Source organism: Fusarium fujikuroi, chromosome FFUJ_chr02 (assembly GCF_900079805.1).
Source record: "Fusarium fujikuroi IMI 58289 draft genome, chromosome FFUJ_chr02".
Classification (NCBI taxonomy): domain Eukaryota; kingdom Fungi; phylum Ascomycota; class Sordariomycetes; order Hypocreales; family Nectriaceae; genus Fusarium; species Fusarium fujikuroi.
The window spans coordinates 2519824-2532162 of record NC_036623.1 but is presented as its reverse complement, the minus strand read 5'-3'; the positions used below and the strand labels follow the sequence as shown (position 1 = coordinate 2532162).

The following is a 12339-nucleotide window of genomic DNA, read 5'->3' as shown; positions in this document are numbered from 1 at the left end:
TCGGCTTCCGTAGCTCAGTTGGTTAGAGCGTCGTACTAATACTTCAATCCGAGTGTTCGGTAATGCGAAGGTCTCAGGTTCAAGCCCTGGCGGGAGCAATCCCAACGCCTTCCGGATGTTTCTTTTTGTCGATTTTTGCTCTTCTCAAAGAGTGGTTGTGGTCGTGATGTTGATTGGTGATCAAGTGGCTGGCGTTGAGTAACGATAGACACGTAGTGTATGTAGCACTGTGAGCAGGCATGAACTAGTTGTTACTCAGACTTGTATTTGACTATCGATAATCGAGTCTTTCTTTGTCACACTGAACACTGGTCCAAAGGCAACCGTGATCCCAGTTGCTTCGACCTTAAGGCTCCAAGTAACACTAAGCATTGTAAGCTCGACTACCTTGCACAGCCGATCCCTCTATAGGAACATATTCTCACGGGCTTACTTAACCAAGTTACAGCACTACACTCGTTTTCCCAGGCGCTGAACTCAGAGTCACACCATCGAATGAGTTCCCTGACCCAAGAATGCGTCGTCAACTACCTATTGATGATCCACGTTGCCAACGACCCACGTATGACGAGTACAGAGCCTAAATAAAGATGGAAAAAATGTCGCACAACTTCAACAGAGGTTAGAGACGTGTATTATCTCCATTGAAGCAGATAAATGACTCGTTTGCTTCTGGCTCTTCTTCCACCACTTAGAGTAGTGCTCAATGGTTGATTTTTCAGCCATATTTCAAGCCTCGAACTTTACTGCTCAAAGACGAGTTAAGAAAATGAAGCTTATTCTTGATCCAAGTCACTTTGCAATGCTGGAGACTTGCGCTGTAATACTACCATCGGTATCCCTGCTTGAATCGATATTGAAGCTTCGAAATTGGGTGGTCATGTTTCAGGAGCCGCTGTCAAGATCTTAGCCAAAGCCAAGACACGGTTATGCTCCCCGGAATCTTCTTCCCGGGGTAACTGACATGGTTGCTATTTTCGGTTGTCTCATCACTCTCTGGGGTTGTTTCCATTCCGAATTTTAAAAGTCATTCCTGTAACTAATCGCCTCGAAATTTTTTCTGGCCGTTTCTTTTGTCGTTACCAACGGCCAACGGCTACCGGCAAAACGCGCATCCTTGGCCCGAATTGACTTTTCATGGCGTCCTTCGATCGAAAGTCTACGAAGCCGAATCCACACTTACACAGACTTCCTCACACTGGCTGCCTCGATGCTGAACCACGTATTTCGCACCATGAGCTCACCATGAATACAGTGTAAGGGAGTGACACGTCCTCGATCTTTCTTTTATCCCGCGAGTGGCGTGTTAGACTTTTTATCCAACGACTGATCGGGAAACTGATGAGGGAACCTCAACAACTGACGGGCCGACGGAGTGACTTCAGACGGACCTATGTTGCCACTGGTTTGCCATGTGGATTCGTAAGTGACCTTGTATTCTTGGAGTAACTATACAAGTTGAGTGAAGAGTCTGCCTCGATCGGGCCTCGAATTGGTTCGGATGCGTGCGTGTCTGCGTGTACCTGCATGAGTACGTAGAATTATTCATCTTCGACGTGTCTTCGATTTAGTTGTGGTTCACCTTCTTAAGACAATCTCATTTCCGTCTCTCTTCTCTTTCCTGTCCATCTTCCATATTTCTGTCCTGTACCTTTCTCTTTTTCCCAAGGACATACTCTCGTTACTATAGTCCAGAGTTTCTTGTATTTGTGTTACACTATTATCATCCTATCAGTCGCAATGCCTTCCATCAACAGTCTCCTCACAATGGCCCTCGCAGGCTCGGCCAGCGCTGCGTTCCAAGGTTTCAACTACGGCTCGACGTTCACAGACGGAACAGTGAAGGCTCAGTCCGACTTTGAGAACGAGTTCAGGACCGCCGCTGGTCTCGAGGGCACCGGTGGCGCCTTCACCAGTGCTCGCCTCTACACCATGATCCAGGGTGGCTCAACCAACCAACCCATCTCTGCTATTCCTGCTGCCATCAAGACCAAGACCAGTCTGCTCTTTGGTCTCTGGGCTTCTGGTGACGGCTTTGCCAACGAGATCGCCGCTCTCAAGAACACTGTCGACCAATACTGTGGACAGCTTGACGACCTTGTCGCGGGTATTTCTGTTGGCAGTGAGGATCTCTACCGTATTTCTCCTACTGGTATCAAGGCCAATGAGAACCCGGGTACCAACCCTGATGTCCTCGTCGACTACATCAAGCAGACTCGTGCTGCTATCAAGGGCACTTGCCTTGAGTCTGTCCCTATCGGTCATGTCGATACATGGACCGCATATGCCAATGCTTCCAACAATGCCGTCATTGATGCCTGTGACTGGCTTGGCATGGACGCTTATCCCTATTTCGAAGATACCAAGAACAACCCCATCTCAGAGGGTGCAAACCTCTTCAAGGCTGCCTGGGACGAAGTCAAGGCTGTTGCTAAAGGAAAAGAGATCTGGGTCACTGAGACCGGATGGCCCGTCAGCGGCAAGACATATGGCAAGGCTGTTCCCTCTACCAAGAATGCTCGCACGTTCTACGAGGATGTCGGTTGTCCTATGTTTGGAGATATCAATGTCTGGTGGTACACACTCCAGGATTCTGCTCCCCAGACTCCCAACCCCAGCTTTGGCGTCATTGGCTCCGAGTTGACCGAGAAGCCCCTTTACGACCTCAGCTGTGATGAGAAGAGCAAGAAGGGAACTCTGGTCAGCCGCAGTAATGATGCGTCCGGCAACGTTGAGCACCGCTTCGTCAGCCCTTCTTTCGCAACTGGTAACTATACCAACGGAACTGTGCCTGTCGTGTCTGGCACTGCCACTTCTCTTGTGCCCACTCCCTCTTCTACCTCCGGCAAAGGTGGTTCTGCCACAACCCCTCAGCCTGGCAGCGGTGCTCAGCAACTCAACTCAATGGGTGCTGCTGCTGTAGCATTCATTCTTGCCGCTGCTCTATTGTAAGCGGGAGTTTTATGATTGAGTTATGATTTCTTGGATATAGAATCGGAATTGGTAATGGTTATCGGGGAAGGACAAAAACAAGGCGCACCTGAGTACATACATATGAGCACATGATTTACCAATGAGTCGGCATGTGTATACGATGACAATTGAATAATATGAGTTCTATAATTTTGAGGCATTGGTCGATTATGGCATTCGATAAGTCAATTAACAGCGAGAAAAGGTGACAGGAGCAGAGCTTTATCTAATGGCGCTCGTAAGCGGATGATCCCCAACATGCTTACAGAAAAGAGATCAACGTAATATACCTGTCTGTGATAGAGAAGAGCAGCTACTTAAGATAGGAACACGATTTTATAATAATTTATACCTTGATATCTTCTGGGATAGGTGATGGAAAAGTCAATCCAGGGGAAACTCAAGATTATTAAAGTAATTAGTTAAGAGAGATCTTGCCTGCCCTCATAAAGCAGTCTAACCATACAGAATACTATTATAAGCTTTAGGATAATATTATCTAAAGTAAGACTTAATAAAATAAATATTAGATAAGTCTCCTCTAAAATTATAAAATATTTCTTAAAATAATCTTAAAGTAGGTTACTTATATTGGTCATGCAAAGCAGATCAGATAAAAAAGTCCAGTAGGATACAGTTTATCACTTCCTGCGGATTGATGAACTTAAGTACCTACCTACCTAATTGACAGACAGTGTTCTTTCCTTCTTCATTGGCACCAACGGTAACCGCAAGTTGGCGACCTAAGGTATTCCTTCCCTTGTTCATTCTCAGCAACAACAACTACAAGTGACGACTTCTTCTCTCTTTTCTTCTTCAGCCATCATCATTATTATCGTTATTATTATTATCATCATCAACAAACCAACCGTAAGTCAACGATCCCTTCATTCGCCCTACCTCTTTTGTACGCTTCACTTCCATGTTCTCTCATACGAGTTGCTACAGCTATATGCCGCACCTCCCTTCTTGTCAGTGGTCGTCACTGCACACCAAATGGCTGGCCAAGCGCTCGCGATTCTCGGCACTTTCATCCCTTTATCCTTTATTGACTCTTGGCCTCCTAGACATCCCTCAAACCCTCTGAGAGGCCCCAGCCACAAAGAAAAAGAGGTCTCGACTGTTTTCTTCGTTTTGCAAGAAGGCCAATCACACGGCCGAAACCTGTCGTCTCGTTCGTAAGTGTTTTTCCCATTTATAAGTTATGCATACTAACTATTCTTAGCCGGCACTATTACCATCTTAAGCGGTAGGGGCCAGATGGCCCCAAATGGGTGCACCTTCCGGATTGTAAGTTCTACCTTTACCAGATTATAATAACTTACTAACTTAGGTATATAGGCGACTGGACGGGTCGAGAAAAAGAAAAACAAGAAAAACAATAAGAAGAAGAAGGCCGATGAGAAGTTGGCAGATAGCGTCTCTAAGGAGGTTGAGGCAATGCAAATCGGATAGGGGTGTCCAGGTCTTCCTAGACACTTGCCGTCTTGTTTGTAAGTATTTATCCCGTCTATGAGTTATGTAAGTTATGTATACTAACTAGTCTTAGCTGGTACGATCACTATCTAGGGTGGGAGGCAGATGGCCCCAACCGGGTGCACGTTTCGCATTGTAAGTTTACTATCCATATATCTCTATTAAATAACTTGCTAACTTAGGCATATAGGCAACTGGAAGGATTGAAAAGAAGAAGAACAAAAAGAACAACAAGAAGAAGAAGACCGCTGACCAGAAGCTGACGGACAAAGTCTCGGAGAGCGTGTCAGCGATACAGATCGAATAGGGGTGTCCAGGGCTGTCTACAATTCTACCAAAACCACTATAACAAGATCCATCAAGGCTGTAAACCCCCCCTCCCTTACACTTGCGCAGCCAAGTAGGAAGATACATCAATTTCATACTCCGTACAGTTGGACTTATATCTCTGGTCGCGTGACCAACACGAAAGAACGAACAAAGATAATCTTAGGACCATTTTAGGAAATATTATCAAAACTTAGAAGGGGTTTCCTAATATTTAGTTTATTGAGTCTTGACTTAGATAATATTATCCTAAAGCTTAGGATGATATCTATTGGTTTTTAGGTTTCGCATTCGATTTCTTGGTGAGGCCGTCAATAGCTCTGGAGCTCCCCTGCATGGAGTGGATACTTCACCCTTCAGCCGGGCGCGCAACATGCTCATTGGCCGACTTAGAGTGGCATCTAAGCCCCTCCCCCTGGCTTATCCGATCTGCCTCTAGTCTAGGAATATCCCCATTTCATCCCCAGCTTCACTTCAACTTCGACTTGAACTTGGATTGAAACAATACAAGTCAAGCTGAGTTGTTCTTTTTGACCTCTTGTTCCCGGGTTTATTCTGCTTGAACGGGGCCATTCGTTCCTTTACCTTGTTTTTTGTTGTCTTTCTCTTTACTTTTTATACAACCAAGCTGTCTTTGTTAAGGACAGATATAGACATGGCGCTCACCCGTCGGAGCGTCGTTTGCTCGGCTGTCTGCCTCGCACTTCTTGTCGGCCTTGCATACGCGGGCCATGATCACGAACATGTCGAGGCCGTGAACAATCTCAATATTGACAACATGAGTCTTGAGGAGCTCGACACCCAACTCCAGGTACACCAAGTTTAGCTCTCCCTCGAAACGTCCTGTGCTGACTCGATCCTCCAGACCTGCCCAATTGTCGAGCAACTCAATGCCGCAAAGCACGCACACCATGCTGCTGCCCCATCGTCGATGACCTCGCGCCTCTTCGCCGTTCTCTTCCCTGGTTCACCCGCCGTAAACGCCCTCCTTGCGACCCTCTACATCTCCGGCCCGCCGAACTTCCTTCTCGCCCTCTGCCCGACCAACATTGATCCTGCTTCTCTTTCCGTCATGGTTGCTTTTGCTGTGGGTGGTCTTCTCGGGGACACTCTTTTCCACCTTCTCCCCGAGATTTTCGTTGGTGAGGACCATGATGAGGCTGTCAAGTTCGTACTTGTCGAGCCTAATCGTAACCTTGTGCTTGGATTGGGTATCTTGGTGGGCTTTATGACATTCGTCGCTATGGATAAGGGCCTACGAATTGCTACAGGTGGAGCTGGTCATGACCACTCCCACGGACATGGTGATACGCACACTCATTCTCACGGTGAGGATAAGGCAGTTTCTTCCGGTGTTGATGCTACAGATAGTCTTGTCAAGTCTCGCAAGAAGGGTAATGAGGACCAGGGTGCTGTTGTTGCCAATGCTGTTGAGAAGCCTGAGAAGGAAATCAACCCTAGCGTCAAGCTTGGCGGCTACTTGAACCTTATGTATGTTGATTTCACGGCTTTGATCTTTTGAAACTGTACTAACACTTACAGTGCCGACTTTACACACAACATCACCGACGGCTTGGCCATGTCTGCCAGTTTCTATGCCTCTCCTACCATCGGAGCTACCACTACCGTAGCAGTCTTCTTTCACGAGATCCCACACGAGGTTGGCGATTTTGCTCTTCTCATCCAGTCCGGCTTTTCTAAGCGAGCTGCTATGGGCTCGCAATTTATCACTGCCTTGGGTGCTCTCCTCGGTACGCTCATTGGCATTGCTATTCAGGAGTTCGGTAGCCCTAGCAGTGACATCCCCATGGGCCGTAATGAGGGTATCTGGGGAACTAGCCTGGTAAGTTATACAAACACTCACACCCCGGAATAATTTGCTGATTTGTTGTAGACATGGGGTGATATGCTTCTTCCCTTCACTGCCGGTACATTCCTCTACGTTGGAACCGTTGCCGTCATCCCTGAGCTTCTTGAGACTGGTCCTAACAAGGCTAAGGAGCTTAAGAATATGCTTGTTCAGTTCTCTGCCGTGGCTATTGGCGCTGGCATTATGTTGTATATTTCGTGGCACGACTAGAGTATATGTGAGTGGATGTATGTGATGAGAGCGGTGTATTAGATGAAGCGGCGGGTATAGATATGAGTTTGAGATATCATGGGTTTGTCATGCATCGTTTTGATAAATGTCTTTCTCACGGGGAATGAGTGTGCCTGAGAATAGTCCAAGCTGATTTGATCTCCTCCTGGTGGTTTGAGAGTCCGGGAAATCAATTTTTATGATAAATCTATACAGTCGAGGCTTGAGTCCAGGCCTGGGAACTTCAAAGCCTGTAACAAGAAAATTATGGCCTCACATCTTATGTTCTGTGTGATACCTGCATCTTAACGATAAATCTAGGGCAAATTTTGGTTCTTGTTCCTTTGCCATAAATCAAGTCCGCTGACTTGATACTGGTACTGTTCGAAGATATCTTTCAGCGAATTTTCACCTCGGGCTCGACTTTAGGGTATGTCTCAAAAGACTGAAATTCAGGATAAACAAGGAGATTCTTGTCTAGGCTATTCTTTACATCCGTTTGTCCTTTTACTACGAGATCTCTTAAGTTCTACTACTTGGCTTCTCGGTGCTGATAATACTGCGCCATTCGTTTTATTCACATTGCTGATTGGAAGAGTCTGCTTAGCATGGGTGTCACAGCTCCATTTCCACCCAAAAGTGTCGAGTATCAAATGTTCATCTACATGTCAATGGCAATCGTATGTGTAATGACGACTCTGTATCAGCAAGTGCAACTGGTCTAGTAGTAGAACAGCACTGTAATATTACTGCAGGAGTATTGTTGGTTGATGCTCTGAATAGGTAGGGCTCGAGAGAATGCTCCTGTTTAGGGTAGCAAGAGCTCCTCATTCTTCTTTGGAATCATTGCCAATGAAGAGAAACGGCTGAGACTTAATAGTGACCATCACGAACAGTTCCCTCGATTATCGAATATTCTCGCAGTATCCATTGAATGCGGTGAGTGGGTTAATTTTGAAGAGATTATTGTTTCCTTTCTACCATGTGTCGCCACTGAAATATGAACCGGTGAGAACCTCATCAAGCGGATGGAATCAAAGATAACCCCACAAGCCCTCAATCTATCGCTGAAAAGAATCACTAATCAACATCGATAACTGAGCCGCAATTTCACTAAGCACCACCGCTGATTAATGTTATCAGATCAACGAAATAAGCCTTTTGCTCGGCAACCGGACGCCCACCATCAGATCTTTCACCAGCCAATGATACGGCAGAGCACAAGCCCCGGGATGGTCCTTGGACCCCTAAAACGGTACTTGTCGAGCAAAAAGCCCAGGGCTAGGGCATCTACATGCACGGCGGCTATATCCATAGTAGGTGGACCGCGGGTGAGCGACGTATCACCAGATGGACTGAGTTAGAGCCTCATTAGTGCGAACGACATGGGCCTGTTTGTGAACGTGTTTCCGGTATCCGGAAAGTGGAAAGATCAGGGGGGTCTACGGGTTGATGGAATGAGCATAAGAGTCAGATGGAGAATGGAAAAGAAACCATTTGCCATATAATAACACCATATGGAGCAGTGGCAGTGGAGTGTAAGGTGCTTCCTCGGTATACATGATGCAGGACAAGAAACCATCTACGTCTGAGCTTGCGTGTGCCTCCACGAGTGGCTCACAATCTCTTGCCCTGAGCGCGGCAATGTCATGTCGCGATAGAAACGTGGAGAGTGGATCGCGATCAAGGTGAAGCCACTCATACCGAGAGTGACCTGTGCTGAATGAGTTGGCTCTTGGCTTCCTAATTAACACAAGCCCAGGTGGATTTAACGGTGGGTCAAAGGAAGAAGAGAATTTTTCAGGTCTGCTGAGCTTGAGTGCAATATCGCTAGGTGTAGCTATCGTGAAGAGGGAAGAAAGTGTCAATATCGGAATTGAGACCGGTTGAGTGAAAGGTGGATATTCAAGACGAAGAGGTTGGAGGGGAATGAAGAGGAAAAAAAAAAGGGGAGATAGGTGTGAGTCGAGTCAAGGCTTGACTCACCGACTCCAAGATGGGGGCGAAAAGGGTAACCAGGAGAAGGAAAAGGGTTGAAACGAGGGCTGAAAACACACAAATGGTGTATGGCGATAGCTGTGGGAACAGAAGTTGAAGTTGGTTCAACTATCGTGAGGTTGAATCTTGGTGTTTTGGCGTTTCAACGACGATCAACACCTTCAGATCAACAAGACAGTTTGTGCCTGGCCGAAAGGAGAAGGCATGCAAGGGCCGTTAGCCAACCAACTGACACGAAGCCGGCTCGGAGACGGTGAGAAGATCGCTTCGGAGACTAGCACCATCTCCAGTTTCTGTTAGCTACAGTAGCTTCAAAACTCTGCATGAGGATGGGCTGTTCCACTTCTGCAGAGCGGCCTGAGCTTCCCCGTGTTATCTCGAAATTTGCTTCTCCCCGCATCTGGGCTTGAATGCTTTGTTCGTGATCTTCTGCCGGTAGCTCAAGAGCCCATATTTACTACGACTGTGATTGTGGTGGCAGGATTCTGTTGCGTAAAAGCACAAAGTGGGACGGGGAACGTTCCCCAGAGTAAAGATGCACGTCTAGTTGTGAGATTTCCTAATTGATACTCGCGAGTTGTGGACATCTGACGATATCGGGCCCTGACATGGCGAAACGAGAATTTCTATCCAGCCACGCTTCCTAAATAAGAACACGTTGTTTGCTGTTACGGTGCGGGATGCCCGTCGAAAATCGGCCATTGGCGGCGGCATCGTGCGGCATCGTGATGGCGTGGGTGGATGGTCTCAACTCATGGTGGGAGGGGCAATTGGAGAAAAAAATAGCCGCCAGCGAAGGAGAAAGGGATAATACATAATAAGGGAGGGAGGGTCAAGACTGGGGGGGTGTAACGGAGTGGTGAAAACAGTGAGTAACAATAACACATAACGCCATGAGGGGAAAGGAAAGGAAAGGAAAATGAAAATGAAGCCCACGATGCAAAACGAGACGCTGCCACGCAACCCTTCGAATCGTGAACTCGGGGTCCTTTCGCCAACGTTGACTCGTGGGGGGCTTCACTAAAAGGTAGCTATCCCCAGGCGAAGCGGTCCCCATCTCCAAAGCTTATACAGCCCGTCTCGTCCTGACAGGGATATCGTTGAGGAGAAAAGGGCTAACGACATCTGCGTGTCGACCAAGACAGAGTCAGACTGAGTAGTGAATGGAGTCAAAGTTAGGAATCGCGGGCGAGCTAGACCAAAACTCCAGGTTCGAGAACCGGGCACAGGCGTCGAAACGGTTAGGTTAAGACTTTGACCCCAGCATTTGCCATCGCCAGGCTTTATTGATTCTGATGCGCCAGGTCGAAACAGGAATTCCTCATGTAATGGGAATTGTAGTATGCGACTCTTTCCCCCTCTTGGGCTTTGTTAGACTCTAGAACATCTCACGATGTTCGCCTACGTTTCCGTGGTGTACTCCGTAGCCTGTCCTGTATTAGGCACGGAAAGGCGGCAGCTGAAGCAAGCTCTCATTTTCTGACCGCCGGTTTACGGCATGAGGGAGAGGGAAAAAAAAGGCCATCGGCCGGTTGTCCGGAGAGGTGCGATGGGAGATGGAGAGAGGATGAGGTGTATCAGGTTTCTCGTAAATTTCCATCCAGATACACCTTTGTTTTTCGGTTAACACCAGCCCGTAGAGGTTCATATTTCACCCTCAGCGAGATTTTCGGTGCATCAGCATTGCAAAGGCGAAAACGTGGGGAATCATGAAGTCATTGCAACTCCAGTTTCTTCCCCAGTTTGTGTGAGTTCAGCGTCATCATCAAGAGCCTAATCCAAGGCATCAGGAATTTGGGCCGCGCAAGTGACGTCCCAGATCTCGATATCTGTATCTTGTTCCCATTTTTGTAGGGTCAAAGGAATAGTAGCTCCGGCCTGGAGATGGCTTGAGCTGTGATGGTGTGAGGAGCTGGGCGAGGGTCAAGGTGAGGCTCTTGGAAGACGGGCCGGCTCACACCAGAAATTGCTAGAACCATGCAATGAGTGCATGGAAAGCATGGAACAAATGGAAACATGGCTGGCTGGGCTGGAGGTGGTGCCTTGCAGCAGCCTGTCAATCATAGCTACCTACCCTCCTTATGTATGCATTGTGCTATGTGTTGCTATTATTATGCAATGCTTAACTCTCGTAACCCGATGACGCCGGCCGTGAATCTCCGATTAACTCTCTCCCTGTGTGGCCACCATGGTGACTCTTTGTTCGGAGCATCCCGAACGACATTTCCAATGTTTACTTAGAAGGGATCTCTCCTGAGACGCTGAACTACAAGAGACAGTTTAATTGAATTGAACATTTGATTTGGTAATTTGGTGATCAACGGATTCTCATCCGCGCCAAGAAACTGTAGCGTCCTACCTTAACCCAAAGTTAATCAAGCCAAGCAGCTTCAAGACGTGAAGCCGACTATCGGATGTTTTATTATTAGCCTCTCCTCTGAGCTGGGCTGTTGGAGATGGTCACAGTCGCACCGGGCCCAGCTGCAAACGCACGCACAGTCAGGAACGGGATCTGTTGGAGACGTCGGGAATGAACACGACAAGGCAAACAAGGACCCCTTCGGCACTGAAGAGCCTGTAACCACTTCTCCACCATCGGCGCTAGTCATGCACGATTTGTCGAACCCCGGTCGGATGGCTCACAAAGCTCGGAAGCCTTTTTCTCATACCCCCACTTCATATTTTTTTTTCTTCAGAGCGAGTCGCCCGTGTAAGTGAGAGAGAGACTCAGTTAAGGTACCGGTACCGCGATGGAGCTCATCGTGGATATCTTTGAGGTAAGAAGAGAGGGTCTGCTGTTTGATCCAGCTCTTCAACCACGCTCTGGGTGTGTTTCGTGAAGAGTACGGAGTAACAGTGGTAAGATTTCCGAGGAGGTCGGATCTGGAAAGGGAAACCTCGTAGCAAAGACTGCAGTCGAGCAATATCGTGCGTAGATGTTCAATATTGAAAGATGCAAACATGTAGACGGTCAACAATCCGTGCTCCCTCCCATCATGACTTACTCCAAATCTAGAGCCCTTGTAGATGGCTTCTCCAACTCATCACCCCTCTAAAGTTGATTTATTTAGAAGCAAAAAAGACTTTTCTCCAACCTTTCCAGATCACCTTTATGGCTAAAATAGTGGCTGATGATGTGCTTTTGGCTGCCATCCAACTCACATTCCTTCCGGCTTTCAAACTTTGGTGGTTGTCGATATGTCAGCCAGGCATTTTGGATCACATCAGAAAGCCTACGCCTTGCGTCGACAGAGTGATATTAAAGCCCGTCGTCGTCACCATTTGCACCCCCAGGAAATGTGTAATACCTAGTCACAACGCAGTAAACGAGCTGTCCTTCCCATCACCAAATTACCGTCTCAAGTCTCGACCACGATCTAGCAACTATTGCAGACTCGCGAGACCCAGCAGCAAGAGCACGCGCTCCCTGGGTCCCACCAACTTACAGCGCGCACGCCCCTAGCAATCAACGCCCCTCCCCCCTG

General features: G+C 47.6%; 3 protein-coding genes, besides 1 other annotated feature; all 3 read left to right on the top strand.

Moving 5' to 3' along the window:
- Positions 1-3: 3 nt before the first annotated feature.
- Positions 4-98, top strand: a tRNA (tRNA-Ile).
- Positions 99-1740: 1642 nt separating this feature from the next.
- Positions 1741-2952, top strand: FFUJ_04528 (related to glucan 1,3-beta-glucosidase; the record flags this gene model as incomplete). Its single annotated transcript, XM_023572175.1, has 1 exon — positions 1741-2952. One exon carries the CDS (start codon positions 1741-1743, stop codon positions 2950-2952), a length of 1212 nt encoding a protein of 403 aa, XP_023426348.1.
- A 1017-nt stretch (positions 2953-3969) lies between these two features.
- FFUJ_04529 (uncharacterized protein) lies at positions 3970-4756 on the top strand (the record flags this gene model as incomplete). XM_023572174.1 has 5 exons in its annotated part: positions 3970-4147; positions 4199-4263; positions 4315-4404; positions 4543-4584; positions 4640-4756. 5 exons carry the CDS (start codon positions 3970-3972, stop codon positions 4754-4756), a joined length of 492 nt encoding a protein of 163 aa, XP_023426347.1.
- A 675-nt stretch (positions 4757-5431) lies between these two features.
- On the top strand, positions 5432-6856 carry FFUJ_04530 (related to catecholamines up protein; the record flags this gene model as incomplete). XM_023572172.1 has 4 exons in its annotated part: positions 5432-5587; positions 5642-6267; positions 6319-6619; positions 6671-6856. The coding sequence occupies 4 exons, from the start codon at positions 5432-5434 to the stop codon at positions 6854-6856; spliced, it is 1269 nt and encodes a 422-aa protein (XP_023426346.1).
- Between the last annotated feature and the right edge of the window lie 5483 nt (positions 6857-12339).